The 23,667-nt window shown below is 33.4% G+C and overlaps 4 protein-coding genes across 8 annotated transcripts; 1 reads left to right on the top strand and 3 right to left on the bottom strand.

Annotated features, from left to right (window-relative positions):
• Window positions 1-2,813: 2,813 nt before the first annotated feature.
• On the top strand, window positions 2,814-4,460 carry LOC146933949 (NAC domain-containing protein 2-like). The gene is made up of 3 exons (XM_085705774.1): window positions 2,814-3,092; window positions 3,196-3,473; window positions 3,579-4,460. Exons 1-3 carry the CDS (start codon window positions 2,933-2,935, stop codon window positions 4,002-4,004), a joined length of 864 nt encoding a protein of 287 aa, XP_085561900.1. The 5' UTR covers window positions 2,814-2,932; the 3' UTR covers window positions 4,005-4,460.
• Window positions 4,461-6,185: 1,725 nt separating this feature from the next.
• On the bottom strand, window positions 6,186-10,584 carry LOC146933950 (aspartic proteinase Asp1-like). The gene is made up of 8 exons (XM_085705773.1): window positions 9,973-10,584; window positions 9,249-9,366; window positions 8,709-8,932; window positions 8,003-8,227; window positions 7,758-7,899; window positions 6,977-7,177; window positions 6,799-6,871; window positions 6,186-6,528 (listed from the first exon to the last, which is right to left on the bottom strand). Exons 1-8 carry the CDS (start codon window positions 10,191-10,193, stop codon window positions 6,419-6,421), a joined length of 1,314 nt encoding a protein of 437 aa, XP_085561899.1. The 5' UTR covers window positions 10,194-10,584; the 3' UTR covers window positions 6,186-6,418.
• Window positions 10,585-11,341: 757 nt separating this feature from the next.
• On the bottom strand, window positions 11,342-15,833 carry LOC146933951 (aldehyde dehydrogenase family 3 member I1, chloroplastic-like). 3 transcript variants are annotated; one of them, XM_085705771.1, is made up of 13 exons: window positions 15,611-15,833; window positions 15,395-15,496; window positions 15,048-15,291; window positions 14,538-14,606; window positions 14,364-14,460; window positions 13,837-14,043; window positions 13,224-13,339; window positions 13,032-13,136; window positions 12,784-12,956; window positions 12,605-12,695; window positions 12,366-12,515; window positions 12,135-12,178; window positions 11,342-11,796 (listed from the first exon to the last, which is right to left on the bottom strand). In XM_085705771.1, exons 1-12 carry the CDS (start codon window positions 15,646-15,648, stop codon window positions 12,170-12,172), a joined length of 1,401 nt encoding a protein of 466 aa, XP_085561897.1. In that variant the 5' UTR covers window positions 15,649-15,833; the 3' UTR covers window positions 11,342-11,796; window positions 12,135-12,169. The 3 variants fall into 3 exon arrangements, with proteins under 3 accessions (XP_085561897.1, XP_085561896.1, XP_085561898.1); XM_085705770.1 differs by lacking the exon at window positions 12,135-12,178; XM_085705772.1 differs by lacking the exon at window positions 12,135-12,178 and having other exon boundaries at window positions 15,395-15,509.
• Window positions 15,834-17,403: 1,570 nt separating this feature from the next.
• Window positions 17,404-21,774, bottom strand: LOC146933952 (RING/FYVE/PHD zinc finger superfamily protein). 3 transcript variants are annotated; one of them, XM_085705778.1, is made up of 4 exons: window positions 21,662-21,774; window positions 20,243-21,189; window positions 18,189-18,263; window positions 17,404-17,837 (listed from the first exon to the last, which is right to left on the bottom strand). In XM_085705778.1, the coding sequence occupies exons 2-4, from the start codon at window positions 21,098-21,100 to the stop codon at window positions 17,721-17,723; spliced, it is 1,050 nt and encodes a 349-aa protein (XP_085561904.1). In that variant the 5' UTR covers window positions 21,101-21,189; window positions 21,662-21,774; the 3' UTR covers window positions 17,404-17,720. The 3 variants fall into 3 exon arrangements, with proteins under 3 accessions (XP_085561904.1, XP_085561901.1, XP_085561903.1); XM_085705775.1 differs by having other exon boundaries at window positions 20,243-21,355; XM_085705777.1 differs by lacking the exon at window positions 21,662-21,774 and adding an exon at window positions 21,500-21,620 and having other exon boundaries at window positions 20,243-21,355.
• Between the last annotated feature and the right edge of the window lie 1,893 nt (window positions 21,775-23,667).

Raw genomic sequence — 23,667 nt, forward strand, 5'->3', positions numbered from 1 at the left:
TGTTGTATTGTTCATCGTTTTGATGTAGTGTTATTTTATATTTCTTTTTTATGACTGTTTGTTTTGTTCATATTAAAATATCAACTTTAATCAATCAATGATTCAAGCATAAACATTATAGATTTAGAGGGATGTATATTCATTAATCACTTTGCTTTGATCATATTATTTGTAAATATTTTGTTGTTATTTATAGATTCATCATTTTTATTTTTAGTGATGTTGAATTCGTTGTTTTATTTAATATACTCTATCAATTTGAATGAAAGAATATCGTTTTGTTTTTGTAAATAAAAAAAGATGACATTAAAACTAGGTGAGTATATATATAAATTTCTAAATTTGAAATGTTTAACTTTTTTAAAGAATAATTTTTAAATTTAAGATCATTAAACAGTAGCATTTCCTACTAACCGTATTACGAAATTCATTGTTGGAATGAAATCTATTATCACACAGTGATGGATCCCAGAAATTTCAATCGTTAGGGGAAAGATTTTATACCATTCTTTTATTTTTATATATAAAAAATTATATCAATGTATGAGTGATAAAAAATAATAATATAATTATTACAAAAAATAAATTAGATTAAGAAAGTTATGTTATTTTATCCTTTCAAAAAATAAGTTATCTTATTTTATATCTAAAAAATTAAATATATTTTAAAAAATATTGTATGTAGACGACCAAATAATCATTGAACAATTTATCTCTGATACCATTGTATATGCAGTTTTTTATAAATAAAATTTTCAATATCTTTTATGTGGGGCCAATATTTAATAAAACAAAAATCAAATTATTGAAAACTTTATAACAAAATACTCCCTCCGTTTTTAAATATAAGCAAAATTTAGTTTTTAGGTTCAGTCATTTGATGATGTATATGGTTCATAATACGGATCACATACGTCATTAAATGAATGAACCTAAAAAGTTGATTTTGCTTATATTTTGAAACAGATGGACTAATTAATAGAGTGGGGGCACTTTCCCCAATGTACTATACCTAGATATGTGGCTGCGCATAAATTATGTTTACAAAACTTAGACAAATCTATAAATCTTTATGTATGTTGATAACCTATCAAATAATATATGATTAATGTCAAAATTTGTAGACAAAATCTATGTGATTATAACTTTTAATTTAACAGTAAATTTTATAATACAATTATATGGTAAAAAGTTATTCAGGATATCAGATTATTTTGTTTGACATCGCAATAAAGAAATAGGGTTGTTGAATAGCTCAATTAGTTTAAACTAAGGGTTACGGAGTTGTAGGTCTAGAATTCAAGTTTTGACAAGAAGAAGAAAAAATAGCAATTAACACACTCCTTAAAAAAACAATTAACATACTATTATTTATCATTAAAAAAACAATGATATAGAAAGTATCATTTTTTTTTATTAAAAAAAAAGTAATGTTTCATCCGTTTTAAAATGAGTGTCATTTTAGCCAAAAAATTGTTTCAAAATGAATGTCACTTGCATTTTTCAATACAAAATTATTACTCCATCAGTCCAATATTAAGTGACACAGTTGAATTTGTCACACATACCAATACATATTTTTTTCTTCAATATCTTTAATTATCTATTAGAAAAAATTATGAAAATTTAATATTTTAAAAAGGAAAATGTTTTTTTTTAAATAAAAAAGGAAAGGATAGGAAGGAAAGGAAAATGTTAATGAAGGACACTCTTTAAAAATCTTAAATGATAACTTTTTATGAAAATCTATGCAATCAATGCATTGAATATTTGTAATAGTTGATTTTTTTTAAAAGAATAATTTCTAAATTTGAAATCCTTAATAAGCGCATTGAGGACACTCGTTAGGAAGACCCTTTTAAAAATATTCATCGAGATAAATCAAATAACATCTTATATGATACTTCCTCCGGTCCTTATTATAAGAAACAAATGACTTTTTAGGTTCATTGTATAAGTTACTTTCGAAATATTTCATCAATAGTAAATGAGATTAATTTAATAATTTTTTTATGTTTTTTGACATCATTATTACAATCTTAACTAGATATTTGACCCGTGCTCAGCACAGGTTTATTGTAAAGGGATTGACATACGAATAAAGATATAGCCAACAGGATAGGAATAAAATTGGTGCGATGCATTTTTTTAAGTATTAAATACGTGTAAAAAAAAGGCAAGAGGATAGAAATGAAATTGGTGCGATGCATTTTTCTAGATGAAATTTGTTAGGTTAAATTGCCGCTAACCTAATACAGCAAATGAGCAGGAAAATATTAGGTTAAATTGATGCAGACATAACAAAGCTAATAAATAAGGATTTATGTGTAAAAACATTAATTAAATGCGTAAAAACATTAATTAAATGCGTAAAAACATTAAACTTTAAAGTATCATTTTTTGTATGAAGGGTGAAGTGTGTTACATATGTGGAGCCTAATGAAAAGAGAATATCTGGGCAAGGCACGAGATGCAAAGCATTTAGAAGAAATAAATAAGGTACAGTGATATGTCGACCCTAAAGGCTAAAACAGAGCCGCTACGACAACAGTCAACCCTTTTACCAAAACCGTCTATGCTTGTGACGCAAGCAGTGACACCAAAAATGGTCCCTCACACGTGTTCAACCCTCCATTCACGTACTGCCACGTGCTGACTGCGTTCACGAAAAAAAACAATGTTCGAAATTCGAGGACTTTCTCTTGTGACTTACACCTTCCCCGACTTCACTTATCCCACGTGTATAACCCTTTTTGACTCATCCCTCCTCCTATCCCCTATAAAACCACAACTTCTTCCTTTCTCACAACTTCGAACTCACTTCAATATCATATCCAATACTAACTACCCTAGCAGCCACCAACCAACACTGAAGAAGAAGAAAAAGAACAATAGTACGTATAGTATCAAGAAATTAATTGAATATACGCGAATGCAAGGAGCATTAGAATTACCACCTGGCTTCAGATTTCACCCGACTGATGATGAGCTTGTCAATCACTACTTGTGTAGAAAGTGTGCTTCCCTCCCTGTAGCTGTTCCTATTATCAAAGAAATTGATTTGTATAAGTTTGATCCATGGCATCTTCCAGGTACTTACTCTTTATTTTCTCAGACAACATACACTTCTGATCTGATGGAAGACGTGTCTTATATTTTAATGCTAATTATGTGGTTTGTTGTATGTATTTACAGAAATGGCTCTTTACGGTGAGAAAGAGTGGTATTTTTTCTCTCCAAGGGATCGTAAATATCCAAACGGTTCAAGGCCGAACCGGGCTGCGGGAACCGGATATTGGAAGGCGACCGGAGCTGATAAGCCGATTGGAAAGCCGAAGGCACTTGGGATAAAGAAAGCACTTGTTTTCTATGCTGGCAAAGCTCCCAAAGGAATTAAAACCAATTGGATCATGCATGAGTATCGTCTTGCTAATGTTGATAGATCCGCTTCAAAAAATAACCACAATTTAAGAGTACGTACATTCCACCAAACCAATTCTTTTATTTTATTTTTTACGAGTTTAATTTTTACATACATTGTCGATCTGTATTTATCTAACAATTACGATTAATTGCAGCTTGATGATTGGGTCTTGTGTCGAATTTACAACAAGAAAGGGAAGATTGAGAAATACAATGACACTAAACCACCACTGTTTTCTGAGGAAGCTCAATTTGAGAATGAGACAAAACCTCAGATCAAGATGAACGGCCAGGATGATTTTAGGAACAGTGATCAATTGTACACTGACACATCAGATTCGGTGCCACGGTTTCACACCGACTCAAGCGGTTCTGAGCACGTGGTTTCACCGTGCGATAAGGAAGTTCAAAGTGAGCCCAAGTGGAATGAATTTGTATTGGGCCCAGACCCAGTTTCAGCCTTTGATTTTCAGTTGAATCTTATGGATGATGGTGAAGATGACCCTTTTGCCCCTCAGGATCAGTACCAAATGAATCAATTTTCGGGTTGGCAAGATGTGTTTATGTACCTGCCCAAGTAAATTTAATTTGTTATTTTCGTTAGGTCATGGTCATGGGGTTTGAAAATTGAAAATGACCATTTGGGAAGATTAGGGATCCTAAAATTGGAGGGTCCCATGGATATTTTAAATTGGTTGTAGACAAAAGTCACATTCACATGTACCTACCAAACAAATACTAACTGCAACTACAAGTGGAGCTTCTAATGGTGCATGTGTGATCTTGGGTAGGTGATTACTAGGGTTTGTTGAATTTGGGCTGATATTGATTTTTCATTAGTATGGTTGAAATTTAAGAAAAGTGGGGTCATTTATTTGTAACTAAAACAATAAGCAAAATGATCTCGATTCTCAACGAGGTGTAGATTCAATTAGGCATGTTATTAGGGGTATATGGTAGCTAGTGTTACTGTTAACATGTAAGGATTATTTAGAAAATTCTTGTTCCATTTCTATTATTTGAGTAGAATTTTTTAATATGTTTGCAATTTAACATTTATATTTATAACAGTGCATTTTCAATTATGTTTTGAAGTTAAAGAAATGAAGATAAACTGATTCATTGGTGGTATGCAACCAAAAAAACCTAATTCATTGCTACATTCTTCTAAAATAAGTTAGAATATACTTGTGATTTTCATGGTAATGAGTCGTAATAATTCGAAATTCGTTTCGAAATTCGTCTATAAAGTAAGTAAAGTATCGTAAATTATGATTATTCCGACCAACATTAAAACTTGTTTAGATTCTTCCAAATAAAATAATTTGTATTTAATTGGAACGCATTAACCACTAATTCTCGTGTGTATGTGTGTATATATATAATTCTTCAATCCACACTCAAAAAGTAGACAACAACTAAATGAGTGTTTTTTGTCAAAAAAAAATGAGTGCTTGCCTAAAAAATAACAATCAAACAAATATTATTCTTGGGACTTTGGACATTTCAAAGAGTTTACATTAGTTCATTTAGGTTTATCACATTTTTTCTTTTTAGCAAATTAATGAAATAGTGAAGAAAAAAAATAATGAAGGCTTTGGAAGTTGGAACAGTGAAAGAAAAATGAAATGGCAAAGCATTGGAAAGAATATTCGTTGCTATTAATTCTAAATTTTATTTGGTCATTTTATTTATCTGGTCTTATAGTCTTCAGTAGTTACAAAAGCATGTACCATGCTCATCAAAAAGCATTAATTAAATCAGTTACAAACCATATTCACTAGTTGCCAACACGCTTCAAAATTTATTCTGCTCAAAATCTCCATATGTGTGTTATCCATTAACTTAATTTCTCATATCACCGCAGTATATGTTTGATAATTTTCACAGGTGAGCTACTCAGAAACAACATAACACACAAATGATCAAACTCTCTAAAGAGTCGAAATAAATTGAAGTCATTCATGTTACTTAGTTAAGAAATTGAACATTAATCCACCTGCCCCACCCTTACAAATTTGGTTTGTGTTTTTGTTCACAAAAATAGAAAAAACATGAACAAATTTTGAGAATAAATTAATATAAAACCTATCTGAGATGAACTTTTATATTTAGTTCATTCAAATATAGTAAACTTAACTTAAATGGAAGACGGAGGGGTGCATCATAATTTGTCATGTATAGGATAGTGGAGCCATGTGTCAATACATCATTGGTCTGCAGTGCCATGTGGCACATATCAACTTGCCATGTAAGAACTATCATGTGGCAAGTACCTAAATGGATACTGATGTGGAAACAAATTTCACGTGGCAGGGATACCATGGTACCAATATAAACGTCGCATGGCTTTGTCGACATGGTCGGTATTAGAATTTGGATTGAGCTTAGTCTATCTCAACCTTACAAAATTGATTTGTAAGATGTAGAGCGTCCCGCTTATAAACAATCTTTAGACCACATCTCATCAAATAAGATACTTTTAAGTTTTAACACACATCCCTCGCATCCAAAAATACTCTGCATCTAAAGTGTGACTCCAACATATTATAGTATTTTTCAACTTATGGGATTTTAACTTTTTTATTTTTTTATTTTTTCTTATTTACTATCTTTTATAACATGGATATTCTTATCTTTAGGGATAGATCATAAATGAGTGTGAATCTATCTTGTATCAACTTGCTTTGTGTTACTCTTACCACTTAAATTATAGATAAGTTCCTCGTGCTAATGCCGTCAAATTAACGTGATACGATGACTAACATAATAACTTATGTAATTATCAATTGCTAATACTATTCACCCTGCATAATAGCTTACCCCAATATACTCTACACAATGCTTGTATTCATAAATCATAAGCACTAAACCATGAAGATAAAGTAATAAAACATTAGTTTACCATCACCCTGCTCTATAATATGCATTAATCTATTTTCTACTCTCTGATGATATCAGTCATATGCATGCCTTAATTAGGTACTTTTAAAGATCATAAACTGAAATCTCTGGATTTTGGAATACTATTGCAATCTGCAGGTCCCCATCCAATCAACTGCTTCTCGTTGTCGAATACCATCACTTTGTCTAGCATGGATATGTCTGCATAAACAATAATACCAACACTTACATAACATAATATAGAGTTCATGAATCTTTTTTTTGATAAACTGCTGAACAAAGTAATGATGATATCCATTACTATCTATGTAGCACCAACACTTCAAACTGAAGGTGTGTCTGGTGTGCGAGACATGTCTGGCACAAGACTGACACAAGTGAATATATTCATTACTTTCATGTCGTGTTTGTATTTGTGTCGATGCTTCATAGATTATCATCCAAAATACGACAATGTAGCTAAATTCTCACCTCCAATTAGGTTCAGTTCACCCAATCCTACTTCAGGGCCGTTCAGAATGCCTAGACAAACATTTCCCATATTCTTGCAACAAATAACACATTGTTAACATTCACACATATTGAAATGTGTGTACCATTTATTATAACAGTTAACAAACGTAGAAGAGTTTGATAAGTTAGAACTCACTGATATTATAAGATAAGCTTCAGGAGGGATCTCAAACTGAGGTTTAACTCTTCCACCATTGGTGAAACTAAGTGTTAGTGGCTTGAAGTATTTCTTCACTTCATTTATGCTTCTGAAAGGTCTTTTACCATGCCAGCACATAGGTAAAGTCTGGTCATCAGGTGCTGCTTTTATTGGCTTTCTATGTAATTCCTTATTCAGCTGCATTTAGAAAATTAACAAAAGGTCATCTTAACTAACCTGCCAATTAATAATTTCTAGTATAAAGGAAGAAATTACTTTGTTTATTTATTTCTGTCATCGTACAATTTAAGTATTTAATGATGAAATTGGCATGAATGATCTTCTGAAAATATGCCTCGAGTTGATTGAGCAAATGAGAAAGCAGATGAGAAAAATTATGTGTATTACACAACAGGGTTATGATACAGTACTACCATTTTGAAATCACAAAATATTTTTCTATTTATATTATTTTCTAGAATGGACACTATAGTCCTTGGATATACTGAAACTGAAAAAAAATTATATCTTATGTTAATATTTTGATGCGCCAAACTGACTAACGAAAGGCACATTCAATGACCAAACTAGTTAACTAAAAATACTTCGAAGACCAAACTAACTAACGAGAAACACACTTGAGAATTTTCGTGACAGTGCTGATGCTTAACACTTTCAAGGATCAAAATGACTATTTACTATGTAAACCATAATAACCATAACTACTTGATTACATTACTTCTAAGAGGGGGTATAATGAAAAATGTTTTTAACTGACCAAAGAAATCATTGCTTGGTAAGCCTGAGAGTTGAAGTATGTATAGGAACTTCCAGTGTCAAAGATAATATTTAAACTTCCAACCCCGGTCTTCCTTCCTCCAAAAACAAGTTCAGCTGGTCCTGCAGAGTAATGTTTTCCCCTGACACAAACAACATAAAAGATTTAAATCGAGAGATCTCATAAAATTATGAGTCACTAGTATAATTCATGTGGATCGTGTAAAATGAGAATAGTGTACTAACGAATCGATTGATGAAATTGGAGTCCAACTCATTCGAGAAGAATCATAAGCATTTCCAAAGAAGATGTATCCCCCTCCTCGCGAGCTTAAACAATGTCCCATCACATTTCGCACCAAGCCCTGACTATTCAACTGTGATATCAAGCTGGCCTTTCCCCTTCCAAGTCCAAGTATTCCATCTAAAGGGTGGTAAGTTGAAGGTGAAAATATCTGGTCATATCCACATCTGTATATTGGAATCAAGTGCATTAGATAAATTCTAAGAACATCTCAACAAAAATAGATATGACATAAATTGTGGTCATTGTGGATATGTCAAACATGTCATTGTTGAAAGGATCAAATATATTCTTAATGTGTCAAATAGTAGATCATGCATTGGCGTTTGTGGAATGGTAAAACTTAGGTACAGTGCTATTGTCTCTATGTGTGAGGATAAGAACTGTACTTGTAGTACTGCATCTAAGTTTCGACCATTGTGTAGTCGTCTAGAAATTGACTTCAAGTGTAATTTCTAATGAGAGAATATGTTCAAAAATAGCCTAATTCACTTATATAAATCATTCTGGTTTGTATTTGTATTTCGTATTGTAAATTAAGAAGCATAAACAACTTTGCTAAGACTATTTTAGCTGAAAGTCTTTTATAAAAGCTTGCTATCAGAACCACTAATATTTCAAGAGAACATGCAAGGACAGTAAACTAACCCAAGTGCCATTCTAACTTTAAGTTGGACTCCATTGGTGAAGTTGAGAAGGTAAACATCATTTAGAAGTACACCAAGGGTTGAGTATTGATCAGCATACTTAATTTCATAGTCACATTGATTAGGGTCTTCACATGTGTAGTCATCGGTGGGCTGCAAGGACGCACAAAGTGGATCTTTGCAGGGTATAAAATCATTGCTAGGCTTGTAGAGTGGATGGGGTGTCTGAAATTTTTTTATCAGCAAATTCAAATCAATATGACATATATTATATGCAATTTATGTAGGAATTAATTGATATACACCACCAGAGTAATTTTTTTTTGCTGATATGCACCAATCAATTATAATCAGCACATCATTTACTGATAACTATTTTCAAAGTTACGCATGTGATTAGTTGTGATTTGTTGTCAACGCGTTATGTATCTATAGGCAAGGATGGGTTTTTCAATCTGATTCTGTACTTCATTTTCTTTGTCAATTAAGAGTATAAAAAATTTGTAACTGCTGTGAGATTTTTCAGTTAGTGTAATATTACCTCAGAACATCGGGTACAAGGAGCATCACATTGGAGCCATGTGAGTTCGCTACCAGTGTCAACATCAAGAAAATAGGGCCTTGGTGGTTGGCCTATGTTGAGAGTAACATTATAGAACCTGCAAAAGTTGAAATTTACGGGCGGCTAATATTAGAATATCAATTTCATGAGGTTCTCTACTTCAACCGGTTTGAGTTTAAGGGGTTAAAAGATCGGAGTCAATCTCTCGTTAAAGAGAAAATACTAACATAACTAACATTTGTATGTCCGAAATGTCCCAAAAAAAAATACATTTGTCTGTCCAATAAAAATGAATATCAATTTCCTTCCCCCATCAATGTAAGAAGAGGTTTTCTTTTATTTAATTGTGGAAAAAAATAGTATCTTTCTTTCTGTTTCATCTTCTTTATGTTCTTTAAATAAGTTAAATTTCAAAGCAACAGAAAAGGGCCTAAGAATTGATAAACAAGAAAGTAATATTCCAGTCCTGGTATGAATTTGGATACTCACATCTTTCAAAAAAAATGAAAATGTCACAAAATATTATTTTTGCTAAGAACCAAAAAATTAAAATTCAATTCATAAAAGGGTCTTAAAGAAATTATTAAAAAAACAGAACACTTGAGAAAAGTTATATACCTTAAAAAAGAAAAACATTATTATAAAAATGAATTACAAAAGATGAAACAAAATAAGCAACCTAGAAAGAAATGAAATATCATACCCAACAGGATAAACGTTGCCATAAATAGGGAACACAATTGAGGAACCAGCAGCATGGTTCATGAGACTTGGTCTTGAAGACATGGCTTCACCTGGTAAAATTGAGTTTCTTCCACTTTTGCGTTTATTACCAAACCAAGCTGAACAAGAAGACAAGTTTAACATCATCATCATCATCAATGCAACCATCATCACCCTTAATCCCACCCTACCTATCTTCATCTTCTTCTTGTTTTTCCTCTATGATCTATAGTAATGGAGAAGAAAAAACTATTTTTTTTAATTTTGTTTTATTTTTACTATAATGTATGGATGAAAGAAATTGAAGGATAATGGTGGGGTTGAGTTTAAGTATTTAAATTATTGATTCTTGTTGGAAAGAGTTGGTTGTACTAGTTCATGAAGAAAAGGAGAAGAATAAACTCAACATTAGAAAGTGGTATTGCTTCTTATGCTGTGTTTTTTTTTTATCCTTTTCTTACTCACAAGGTATGTCCACACATGAATCTTGCAAAGATTCTGTATGCTATGAACACTCTTTGAAGTTGAAAAGTTATAGAAAAGGAAAAGAAAAATATAATAATAATAATAATAAATGGGAGAGCGTGTGAATGAATGGTGAATGAGCAAGTGTTAAGGTTTTTGTATTAGATTATTTCCTGGAAACTTCTTTCCTGCTCCTTCTATGACCCCCTGTGACAATGATTGCCGTAAAAGACAACAATAAAGTAATAAAAAATGGAAAAAGTTTAATGAATTTATGTTGTCTTTGACTTTTGTTACTGTCAGTTTCTGGTTTTATATTCTTGAACACATTTTTATACCAAAAAAAATTGAGCACATTTTTCTTCTTAAATTTTATTGTTTCGATAGATTAAGTAAGATGAAATATGATGAAATGAAATAGAACGAGTTAAAATTCTCATTGTTTGGATAGTCATTAAAAATATAGAACGGAATGAAATTCAATTGTATACACTCCACTCCATCATATTCCATTACTTACACTCATTTTGTTTCCCCTCCAATTTAGGAGGAAGAGGATGTATGCTTGCATCCTAGTTCATGTATTTTGCACCTTTTAAAATTGATTTTTTTAATGTTGAAATTATAATGTTATGTTGTTGCATAACTTACATAGTGAATTGTGATAGATTGATTGATATAGTGTTAGGATTCAAATGACCTTCGGTGACTTTATTATATAATGTAAATTTCCACAAGTGGTTTATGAGAGGTCAGTGGGTGTGCTGGCTGCTTGGCTAGTTTTGGGTTGTATAATTTGTAGCCTTCTTTGGGGTCAATTTATACTTACAAAAATATATCCTTATAAGTTGTATTATAAAAATATTAAGATGCATTAGCTAATATTGATCATACAAAAAAAAAAACATGTAATTATATTGTAAAGTTCTTTTAATTTTTTTACAAGTAATTGTTCATAAATTTATTCACAGTGATTGGGCCTCTGGTCCTCAACCTTACAAAAAAAAATGTAGGAGCAGGACACATGTGAATAAATGCCTATAGAAAAACACACCCCATCAGAGATCAGAGACTGATACATTTACATGTCCCTTGCACATCATCATTTAGACCATCCAAGCAAAGCAAGAATTATCTGAAAAATATTGCCACCAAAAATGGCCCTCAAAATTTTTTCCTTCTCAGGTGTATATGGAGGGTACCTTATGGATGGATCGGAATCAAAAGTTTTATATAAAACTGATTTCTTATGGCTGAAACTATCAAAAGAGAACTTTCCATGGTAGCAACCCATTCCACTTTCTCCAACTCCTCCAAAAGGCAAACCACGAGTTGCAACCTGCACCAACATTGTCGTACAAACAAGTCAGTATAATGCCATCATCATGTCTATATCTTACATTTGGATGAGCCATACATAGATATGTACTACATTTGATGAATGAGAGGTATACACTATACAGTTATGAAACTTCATAATGAAGTCGTGTCCAAATGTGTCAATGTGATATTTTCAATTACATCTATTTTCTCAAATTATTATTGTTGTGGATGTGTTTGTGTCACTTCCGTGTCGAGTGACTGTGTTTCATAGGTAGTTAGTTTTCAAATTTCATTTTGTTTTCCTGTACAAAATTTAGATCGTAAAGTCTTGAGCATCTAAGATTCACACTGTACCTGCATATGTTTCTACCTTTGATGAAATTAAGGGATTATCTGTGCTAGAATAAGAAAATCGATGTCATTACTTTATTGATTCAAGTCAACATTATATCAGAAAATATATGAAGAGAATATAGCCTTTCCCTTTCTGTCTACTGATGCAACTATCCGAGAACAATAGATTTCATATTTATAAAATAAAAGAGAATGTTAGAATTCAATAAATTTGAGAAAGAGAATAACTACATGTATGACAGCGTCGTTGATGAGCATCCCTCCAGAAGATATCTTGTCCACATAATCCTTCTTCAGTTGCTCATTGTTTGTGAAGAGATATGCAGCCAAAGGCTTTGGCCTTGATTTTATTATACTAAAGCTATCTTCAATGTTGTCTACCTGCAAAAATGTGAGGAAAAGATACAAAGACTTAGATTTATGCGAAATATAAAAAACATAACATTTACTTTTCCCTTTATGGTACTCACAGTAATAATTGGCAAAATTGGCCCAAATATCTCCTCTTGCATAACCATAGCTTCTTGTGGAACATCCAATAAGATAGTTGGAGCAATCCTTCTGCAATAAAGAGGGAGAATTGATGTTATGGTATTGTTACAAATGATTAATTCCAATCTTTATAACCAAGATGGAAATGCAAACTCACAATTTCTTCTCATCCCTCTGACCTCCTAAAACAATTTTGTCTGATACCTTATCCTCATTCAAGAGTTTCACGAGTCGTGCATATTGAGTTGGAGACACAATACGAGACATGTCTTTCGATTCCATCAGATCTTTCCCAAAAAATTGCTCCAATTCTTCCTTTAAAGCTGCTATCTGTGTAATGATAATACATTATAAGTAATACATTGTAACAGCAGACTGAATTTTGTATTATAGAGCCAATCTTACAAGCGTTGGAGCGAAGTCTTTTGTTGTGATGATATAATCAACAGAAATGCATGTTTGTCCACTATTGCATGCCCATTTGCCAGCTATTATCCTCCTCGCAGTGAACTGAAATTTCAATGATCGTTATAGATGAAAATATGTTACTGGATGTGTAAATAAAATATAAACAACAAGTTCAAGGGATCATGTTACTTGTAAGTTGACATTTGAATCAACAACAGCTGGACACTTTCCTCCAAGCTCAAGAATCACTGGAGTAAGATGCTTCGCAGCAGCAGCCATAACAATGCGACCTACTCTAGCACTACCTGAGTAAAATTGGTCTATTATGCATAAAACCTTATAGCAGAATTGGCATGCTAATTGGACCAAATATATGTAACTTTTTTATTTTAAATTAGTTTCTAATGAATGACAACTCACTGATATCAACTCAAATTTCAGTGAAACACCTTAAGAGTTAAGACTTTAGAGGAGGGGCTATCCAACAATTATTAACATTAATAATTCTACTTTTCAAATTCTGTATAGTCGCAAAGACTGATATTTGGTCTTTTAACACTCCGGTTCCCAAGAGAACGGGTCCTGGTAATCGAGAATTTAAGTAGGAGATAAGTAAAGTTTGACCAATGATTATTCCAGCTACGATTCAAACTCGGATTCTCTTGAACGATTCGTCCTTATTTGGAGCTTATTAACCACTCTAACTCAATCACATTATTATCCGCACGGTTTGATGAATCTTTTAGATATGCAATGATTTCATAGGGTATTGATGTGATAATATAGGACAAATTTGAATTACCTGTGTAAAGTATCTTATCCCACTTCTGGTCCAGGAGTGCAGTTGTTTCAGGAACAGCCCCTTCAACAACTCTTACTGCAGAGTTGTCTAGATAACTTTCTAGCAAATTTGCAAGCAGGGATGATGTTGCAGGAGAAACTTCTGATGGTTTCAAAACCACTGCGTTGCCCGCGGAAATGGCTCCAATGACTGGATCCAATGATAACACTGCAGGTAGGAGATAAAATCTTTATCAATGGAAAGGAAAGGATACAGAGAAGATGAAAAAATCAATAAATTAGATAGCATAATTCCCAAAAAGAAAAGATAAAAACTGAGAACTCAAAATCAATTTTGATTCAGAGCAATCAAACATCGATTTTTTTTTTTGTGAAATTATATTTGAGTGGAGTGAACTATAGTTCCAAGTTTTCGGACATTAATATATATATACTACATGACAGTGGTGAATGATATGGAGAAAAGTTGTTCTCCGTTATAACCAAATGCAATTTAGAATGTCTGAAAGATGAACATGTTCTACATACACATAGGAAAGTTCCATGTTGATATGATCAACACAACTCCTAGTGGTTCGGACACAATCTCTGCTGATGATGGAAATGCTGTGATTGAAGTACTCACCTAAAAGAAGGAGAAAAAGAAATGTATTACTAATGAAGCTAAGTTGAGTCACAGACATTCTCATTCTTTGTAATTACCTTTTCAGGTTTCATCCAGTGTTTCAGTTCTTGAAGTGCTTCATCACATGAAGATTTCGCCTGGACAATCTGCATTTAAAATGTACACACATAGAAACGGAGGTAATTAAATTGATGGTAAGGCTAAGATATTTACAATGCTAATGGAAACATTAACTAAATGCCATCATAACAAGAGGGAATGGAAAGAATTCCACAAAATAACAATTATAAATGGACCCATTTATTGGCAATAAGTTTGGTTTCTCTTAAGCAAGGTCTTGGTTCAAGTTTGTGAACCTTGAAGAGCTTAATTTATCCTTTTATATAGGCTGGTTCTGAAGCAATTACGATGTGAATCTTTATATTGTGGTAAAATAAGAGCAATTGTGGCTGATGCGGCCGCAATTGTGGTTGTGATGTTTTTGTGAAGATCTCAAAAAAACGTATTTCAGTTGTCGCATTGCGGTTGCAGACTGCAATTTAGAGAGAAATAAACAATAGAAACAAAAGAGGAAATTGATTGAAGACCTCGGTTATATATGCTTCTAGTCTAGGTTTAGAAAGGTCTGAATGAAGAGCATCAATAATTTCCTTCTCTCTCTCTTCTAACATCTTCACTATGGCCTCCAATTGGGAAATCCGCCATTCGTAGCTCTTTGTCTTGCCAGTGTCAAAATTCTTCCTGAGCTCTCTAACAAGCAAAGAAGCTTTCTCTCCATCAAATACTTGTTTATTTTCTACTTCTGATTCCACAGATAGAGTTGCATAACACCTTCACAATATAAACCACATAAAAAGAACATTATTGTTCCTTCTTAAGCAAATAGAATTAATGCATCGTGATCAAAATGCAAAGAGAAAGATAGAGAGTTTACAAGTGTGAAGAAAAAACAACAGAGCGAGAGTTGAAATGAAGTTGCTTGGGAAAGCACTTTGTTGTTAAATTGTTTGCAAAGGCTCTGCTACCAACCAGGGCACTGTTATGAAGAACTAGGATAAGATACAATCCAATTATGATGAAATTACAATTTTCTTGGCAACATATTTGTGGTAAATGTAAAGAAACAAAAAGTAAATGGAAAAAGATGTACCTAGGAGCAAGCAATGGCGGAAGACAGAGGCTTTTCATAGTAAAACAAGGTTTGAGGAAGAACTTTGGTGGTCACAAAATTGTTGTCTTCAATTCAACTAGAAATAGAATTCAAGGTTGTTGGTGATAATGAGGTAAAGCCTTGACTACCAAATTTTTTGTTTTGTTTTTTGAGAGGTACCTAACTTAAAGTGAGTCCATGGACTATGTTGCATAATCTAAACATTTTTTTAATATACGAGGAGGGTTTTGATTTAAGGACAAAAAGTATATGGTTGGTGAAGTTTGGGTAATGGAAAGGAGTGGCTACAATTGTTGTGATACGTGAGTTGATAAAATATCTTAAAGAGAGGGACGGCTCATTACAAAGCATTGTGTAATAATGGACACTGTGTGTGTTAGCCGAAGACAAGATTGTTAACAAAAAGACAATGTCAATAAGGTAAAGTGACTTTGTTTCTTTTGCCAATCATATTCAGCTAACATACATACATACTCGTCTTGTATGTTTGTATGTGCTTCACATCTACTCATTTTACCGGTCGTCAAAAAGATACTCCCTTTCCCTCCCTTTTCATAAGTATTTTTCCCACATTATATAGTAATATAAGAAAAATGGATGTTGCCCAAAAAAAAAAATGGATAGTCTATTTATTATATGCTCTCAAAAAAAAAGTCTATTTTTATATTCATTCTGCACTACTCTCTTTTTTTCTTCATTTTATAATACTATAAAATAAATAAAAAAATATTTATTTCCGTATCACTTGTTTTAGGGATCAAATCTCTTACCATTTAGACCAATCTATTGTATTAATTCTTTGTCCTCTAATAAAATATGCAGCTTGTATTTCACAAGAGCATGAATAAAATCCTGTTATGGATTTGAAGACTTAGTTGGTTCATATTTGCTTTTTGAGCAGGGAGGCATTCACTGGTCTTCATGAGTCTCAAGAATGTATCTCACCCATGTTTTCTTTATAAAAAAACAAATCAATTTCACGGTTAATCAAGTGATTCATAAAGTTAATTAAAAAAATTGATTTTCTAACAAAAAGTTTAGTTGGACTTGTCATAAAGCATCATAACATCCACATCATCACCGTAACGATCACAAAAGACTTTTTAACGGAAACTCAAGAAAATGTTAGCAGCCTGCACAAAGACTAATATAAATATATGAATACAATAAAATAACCTGAAGGATCACATAAGCAATTTTACCTTTATTCTATTTCAGTATTTCTCATTAATCTTTATTTCAATGTCAATTTCCTGGTGTCAATTTGTGACTCGAAGAGATTGCTTTCGGATTGTGTGTTGTGCCGTGAGAAGGAACAGCACTCGTTGTGGGAAATGCAAGTTATGAACGAACTAATCACTAATCAAAATTCAGAAACTTCTCTCATCTTCTGAAATTATACCTTCTTTGAATTTATTCTATGTTCATTGTGCATGGTGTATCACACCAACTACCTCTGCATCATATCAAAGTATATCACTTCCAGTAACTTGGAAGACTATTGATTTCGCACACGCCATAGCATAAGCAAGGGCAAATACTTTAGACATGTGCCTATATATGATGAGAATATTCATGATTTGCACTCATTTTCACCATGTTATTTATATAAATTTTGTACATTCGTACATCAATATTCAAAACAACTCTTATCAAATTACACTTTAGTTTCCTTCCATTGGATATCAGATATCATCGAATGCCATCAAATTTATCCATAACCCACTGACCCCAGCCACAGTATCATAATGGTTGTTCCATTTGACCAATAGTTAACAATTAATTCGGTCTGGATATTTTTCAAGATCGTAATTACGAGTATAAACATGTTCAGTCATTTTTGAGTGTGTGTACGTCCTGAAATCTAGCTAAGGAACGCATAATTGCTATTTTACATCGTACAAATATTATAATCTACCAAATATACTCTTAGGTAGTTTCATAGTGGATGCCTATAATCACAAAATTTAAGATGGCAAGGAAATAAAACAAGAGTTAAAAAAAGATAGGAGGGGCCAGAAGGGCCGAGGGAAGATAGGTAGATAGGACTAAACAGACATGGTAAAGCTTTGTAGTCTGTAACAAGGGATCACGTTGTATGAGCACTGTGCGTCCGCGAAGCCCATATTCCAAAGACAAGAAACCAAAAAACAAATAATATTGCCCAATAACGTGCAGGTCCATACCTGATTCTTGTAAGCACAAACTGCAATAACCAATTACACAAGAGAAACAATTAGATTTTGATTGGCACCAAATTGAAAGGAAAAAAATATTGCTAATCAGTTATGCAAATGCCATTAAGATCAAGCATTGTATTTGTTTTCCTAGTTCCTGCTGTCATCACTTTGAAAATGATTCATTCAATTATTAAAAGTTCCGTGCGGGTTGAAATTGAACAACGAACCAACATATATAATCATGGTCGTCTTTTATCAATTATTTTTATAAACATAGTAAAGTTTTATTTAATCCAGCCAAACGATAACAATCTGAACCAAATTTCTTTCAAAAAATACAACCGGTCCGAAAGTAGGAAGGTACATGAAGTACTTACAAATCGGAAAAAAATCACCACTGTTAAAGCACAAACACCGCCGAGAAGAATATGAAGACCACTTCCTGCAGTTTTCTAGACAAAAAAATTGTAGGCAGTAAGTATTAGGAACACGCTTCTAATCAAAATTTATAGGGAATAAGAAGCAAGTACATATAACAAAAAATCTGTAATACAAACAATACCACTGTATTTTAAGAAAATACCTAAAAAAACAAAAATATACAAGTGTAAGAAATAATAATGATATACAAGTGTAAGAAATAACAAGGAATGTGATAAGGGTGTGTCGTCACTTAAGCAAGTCCAAAATAGCAACTCTCTTGAAGTACTAATGACTCAGTGAGTCGCCAAAGAAGTTCTAGGGCAATAAGCACTCTTAAACATACAAGCATTATGCTCCAACAACACAAACTGAACGATAGCCAAAAAAGCCACACATAAGATTTTAGCGTTTGAAGTCTTGCCAAAACCTTTTTAGTTAATTATAAGTGATAAAATTTATTGTTTTTTTAAAATTATGACAAACTTCACTGTTAATCACACACACACACACACACACACACACACACAAATGTATATATGATTATTCCTGCCTCCTTCTGGGGTAGAAGCAACACATTCGCTGCTTCGCAAAGCTTAAAAAAAACCCAAAGGAAAGTAACAAGCTTCCATTGCAGAAACAGAAAACATTCTTTTTCTTAGCTAGATTTGGACATATCATCACACGTAAAAAACGAGAAGTGATGCTTAAAAAATTGCAAAAGTGCTTTGTATTAATTTTAAAAAGAACAATCCTCCAATCTAAAGACTTATCTTTGAGGAAGATTTGGGCTTCCAAATAGGTTTGTCAAGAAGGAAACTTTGAAGACTAGAAGTGTGTATCTCTTGGAAAAGTAACTCCGCATAGAAGTCCAAATTCTAACTCTCCTATCATTATTGACAGATAGACATAAATCTAGTAGGAACATAAAAGATTGTAGTTCACGAGTTTCCCTGTCATTCAAATATCCTTAGAAAAGCATACCCCTTATCAGGGCAGAGCCAGGATTCAGCAGTGGTAAGGGCCATTAGCATGGCCACTGGGACTTTAAGGGACTTCATGTGTTCAATTTAAGAGATGGTGGTCGAGGCTTATGGACTAAATGATTGGAAGGGTTTGGAGGAGCTGTTGAGTGTAAATGATAAGAAAAATCATGGATTTACAGAGTTGGCTTTTGTAGATTTAGTACTTATTCTCATTCCACTACTACTTATATTGATCAGCCATTTCATCTTTCCATTGCACGTGCACATGATTTATAGTGGAGATAAAAAGGTCTTAAAAAAGTCTGGCAGGGGCCCAAGCCCCTAGAAGCCTATACCTCTACCTCTGTCCATACCCTGAGTAGAACAGAAGCGGCTAAAGGCAAGTTATGCAAAGTAGAGGAATAGGAAAGGCCTGTAAAGAATAAACATTTCCCGCCCAAATGTTCTCCCGAAGAGTAATCCATTATCACCCAATCCAAAAGAAATAAATATTCAAGAATTAGAGTTAGCTAACGATTGTTGAGTTGGCATTACACCGATTTACACTAGCACATTCTTTCAAGTTACAGAGCAGAAATCAAGACCTATTTTAGTAGATATCAAACGGACTGTATGTAAATGAATGGCTTAGAGTGGCAAGTATAAAAAGGAACATATTTCATAATATACACCACAACCATAATAGGTCCGTTCAATTTCAATACGGTCAACATTTTCATAGTATACAAAAATGAGATTCTCAGCTAAATCATAAGGTTATGGTTAGATGGAGGAAAATGTTGAGTTAATGTGACCCTTGTAAAGAAATTTATTATAATGAGTAGGAAAATGAAGGATTGTCATTTAAAACATCATGCCTAGCTCAATGTCTTTATCACTACCATAATGTTCTAAAAATTTAAGATGTTAGGGGTCCATGCATGCATATAAGGGCACATTTAGGCAAAGAAAGAACATCAAAGCAAAACCTTTCATATAAACATATTAGCATGTTTTGTCAAATATCTCAATTGATATTCACATACCTTTCCAACACGAGGAGCTATAAGCCATGCAAGGGTGATGGTAAGCAATCCTGTAGCAAGCAAGATCCCTGTACATTCTACAGCCCACTTAGTTCGGGTATTCTGTACGGGTTCAGGTTCTTCGACAATAAAATTCAACGGCTGTTCAGAAACAAGTTGTGAAACTGAGTCCACATTGCTATTGTTGTTAAAGTTATTGCTATTATGAGGACAAAACCATAGTGCAATTTCACTTAACCGTTGCCTTCGGATAGCAGCCACAGCATCAGGATCCACACCAGTATTTGGATGATCTTGTGCGGGACCTAGATCTCCATTGACAGTTCTTTCCCTCAGTGCTTCATATTCTTTTAATGAACCAACAACCTTGTTGAAGTCAGCTATTCTGATATTATTTGCTATATGTCCACAAATTTCACAAATTGTAGATCCATGGTTGATAAACCACTTGAGTGCACAAGCATAGTGTACTAAAGCAAGGTCATTTTTACAACAACAACCAAGTTCAATTAACCTATCTTCATGAGACAAACCAATCTCCAAATCATTCTTACATACAAAAACCTCCCCGTTAGGTCCTACAAAGTTTTGTTTAGGTGTAGTGTCTTTTGGAATTTCCTTGCCATCCAACTTTACTTCCCCTTTGCTTTCTATAACTGGGGTGATGCCCAAAAATTCTAGGGCGGCATCTCCTCGTTTATCAGACTCAGCGCACTGACACACACGACAACTCGCCAAGCCCATCTCCCTCTCCAAACTAAGTGGTGATTGAGATTCTAAATCTCTCATCTCAACATTCGAGGAGCCATCATCAGTAAGTTCTTCTTTCTTCACAGGTGACTCATTTTCCTTGCCCATCTGATTAGTTGTGTCGTTCAGATTCAAACACAATTTGAGCTTCTAGATTATCGGCCCTTCCTTTTCAACGCTATCTTCTGCATCTAGAACTATGAAACCAAAAACCAGCACGTCTTTCAACCAAAGTGCAAGAAACATGCTTTTGCTTCAAAACTAAAAGGAAGCGTAGTCCTCTATGAAAAAACAGGCCTAGAAGCAAGTCAAAAAAGTAGATGCATACATTCTCCAGCAATGCAGATTTAGTTCTTGATAAACCTGAAGTATGAATGTTGATTGAATTCAATCATGTTGATCAGAAATAAATAAATCAAATTCCAATCGAGAGGCCTAAATTTAGATATTATAAAGTAAAATATTGACGGAAGTGATTATTTGAAACTAAAATGAAATAATACATACAAATTAATTAAAAAATAGGTAAAGAGGCAAAAGAAATTTGAGTGTAATGAGCATATTTGAACACATTGCGGATTGAATTGTTTGTGAATTTAAGTTGAATAATAAAAAAGAAAGCGTAGATTGAATTGAAATGAATTAAAAAGAGTTTGGATTAGGTCTTACTGTGAATTGGAAAACGGAGAAGAAGAATTGAATTCCGTTTTGGTATTACTCGCTTGTTACTCACTTCACTTCACTTCACTACCCACTCCACTCCGCAAACACACGGATCCGTGCTACTGTTTACTGGTTTTTAGATTATTTATTTATTGCATATATTTTTATTTTCCCAATCCAATCGCGTTTTTGTTTTTATATACTCTGTCGGCGTTCGACTCGTTACCCCCTTAGGCTTTGTTTAGGAGTTCGGAGGGGAAGGGATGGGAGGGCTTTGGGGGGTTGGAAATATATAGAAAAATGAACAAAAAATTCACATTTTTTGAAAGAACAGTTTTTTAGAGAATGATAAACTAATACTTATGATTAATATACTTTTAAATTTAAGAATATAATAAAAACATAGATTGGATTTGAAAAATTCATATAAACCCTCCCTAACCCCCCAAAACCCTCCCCCAATACAATCTTTGAGTTCCCCCAAATGAGGGGGATTTTTTATTATGAGTAAAAAATTAACCTCCAAAGCCCTCTCCTCCCAATGTCTTCTATTTCTTCCACTTGCTCCTTGCTTTTTTCCAAAACCCTCCCCTCCCTTCCCCTCCAAACTCCCAAACAAAGCCTTAAAAGGGGTAACTTATCCGTTTCCTTTTTCTTTTTTTTTTGAGGCGCTCTCTGTAACTTTTCCTTTTCGGTAAATAAATAAAATAAATAGTGACATGCTAATATTTAATGTAAAAAAATAATGATTTTTAACCTTTTAAGAAATTGGTATAATTCTTAAAAATAAAAAATAAAAGAAATTGGTATAATTTTCAGCCTAAATATATTTTTAACCCCTACAAAATTACAAGTTTTTAAGTTTAATCCTTTACAATCTTTAAAAAAAAAGTTTAAAATCAGAGTGAAATTATAATCCAACTATAGATCTATTATAAAACTCCAACTATAAATCTAAAGTATTGTGTCTTAGCCTTCTATAGTTAAAAGAATAACTATAGCTTCGTGATAAGCGGGTGAGGTTGATCGCTGTGAGATTAGGGACTGTGACGGAGAATCTGAGACAGTTGGTGATGGCGAGAAATTGTCTGGAGACGATGGAGAGAGACTTTAAAGTGCCGTTGTCACGGTCGAGAAATTTGAAGATAGACTCCCATATGTCCTCCGGTTAAAATAAATAAGTTGCCGCCGCCATTTTTTTTTTCTTCCCTTTCTTAGATTTTCCTTTTGCTTCTGCCAATTTAACTTTTGGATTTGGCTGCTGCTGGTGCAGTCAATTGTTCTCGCCCGTCCTTTTAGTATGCTATACAAGAACATTTACCCAAAACAGCTTTTGCATGTATACTTGAGAAATCTTCTTCGTTGAGAAGGCTAGAATTGGTGAATATGATGTGTAAATATCTGTTAAACCCTTCAATTTCCATCAGTTCCAATAAGACCATCTCCAGCCACGAGGTATATTTCATGGTTGGCGGAATAGAATGAGATTGAAGTATTAAAGCTCTCATTAGGTTTTTTTGGTTAAATAGCCTAGTGCCTAGATCACACACTTTTAAAGTGTAGATAAGTGGGGAATCCGGGGTTCGAACCCCGGCCCCTGCAAACATTGTCCCTGGTAGCTACCAACTGAGCTACACTTACGGGACTAAAGCTCTCATTAGGTGTGGGGGAACTCTCTCACTCCAAATGCGGGCTAACTATCAAAGTCTCGGGTTTTCTTTCCACTAGTGCTACTGCTGCCCCTATGGCTTTGATGGAAGCAGGTGAAAGGCCATGGTATTGGCACTGGCTATATGCAACCTTATCGGGCTCCAAACGAAGGTAGAGAGACAAAAAGGGTTTACACATTGCATCTAGAAGCTTAGAGGCTCCTGGTTCCAAGGGTTTGGCCACCTTGCAACAAGCTTGACACAGAGCAGCTCTTGCATATAAAGGATATCTGCAGAGACAGAAGAAAATCAAAGAAAAGAAAAATTGGCCTTTCTTTTTGCTACAGTCGACTTGAACAGGTT

This window comes from Medicago sativa, chromosome 4, assembly GCF_051527215.1.
Source record: "Medicago sativa cultivar Bolivia chromosome 4, Bolivia_mono, whole genome shotgun sequence".
In the NCBI taxonomy this organism is placed as follows: Eukaryota; Viridiplantae; Streptophyta; class Magnoliopsida; order Fabales; family Fabaceae; genus Medicago; species Medicago sativa.

What these genes read in the sequence shown, in the direction of transcription:
- LOC146933949 (XM_085705774.1), top strand. Translation starts at nt 2,933, where the DNA reads ATGCAAGGAGCATTAGAATTACCACCTGGCTTCAGATTTCACCCGACT. An exon ending in TGATCCATGGCATCTTCCAG is followed by an intron (nt 3,093 to 3,195) that starts GTACTTACTCTT and finishes ATGTATTTACAG; the next exon opens with AAATGGCTCTTTACGGTGAG. An exon ending in AAAATAACCACAATTTAAGA is followed by an intron (nt 3,474 to 3,578) that starts GTACGTACATTC and finishes GATTAATTGCAG; the next exon opens with CTTGATGATTGGGTCTTGTG.
- LOC146933950 (XM_085705773.1), bottom strand. Translation starts at nt 10,193, where the DNA reads ATGAAGATAGGTAGGGTGGGATTAAGGGTGATGATGGTTGCATTGATG. An exon ending in CCAATTTCATCAATCGATTC is followed by an intron (nt 7,900 to 8,002) that starts GTTAGTACACTA and finishes TGTTTGTGTCAG; the next exon opens with GGGAAAACATTACTCTGCAG. An exon ending in AAGCTTATCTTATAATATCA is followed by an intron (nt 6,872 to 6,976) that starts GTGAGTTCTAAC and finishes ATTTGTTGCAAG; the next exon opens with AATATGGGAAATGTTTGTCT.
- LOC146933951 (XM_085705770.1), bottom strand. Translation starts at nt 15,648, where the DNA reads ATGAAAAGCCTCTGTCTTCCGCCATTGCTTGCTCCTAG. An exon ending in ATTCAAATGTCAACTTACAA is followed by an intron (nt 13,137 to 13,223) that starts GTAACATGATCC and finishes TTGAAATTTCAG; the next exon opens with TTCACTGCGAGGAGGATAAT. An exon ending in CAATTTTGCCAATTATTACT is followed by an intron (nt 12,516 to 12,604) that starts GTGAGTACCATA and finishes ACATTTTTGCAG; the next exon opens with GTAGACAACATTGAAGATAG.
- LOC146933952 (XM_085705778.1), bottom strand. Translation starts at nt 21,100, where the DNA reads ATGGGCAAGGAAAATGAGTCACCTGTGAAGAAAGAAGAACTTACTGAT. An exon ending in TAGCTCCTCGTGTTGGAAAG is followed by an intron (nt 18,264 to 20,242) that starts GTATGTGAATAT and finishes TTTTTTGTCTAG; the next exon opens with AAAACTGCAGGAAGTGGTCT. An exon ending in TGGTGATTTTTTTCCGATTT is followed by an intron (nt 17,838 to 18,188) that starts GTAAGTACTTCA and finishes TGGTTATTGCAG; the next exon opens with TTTGTGCTTACAAGAATCAG.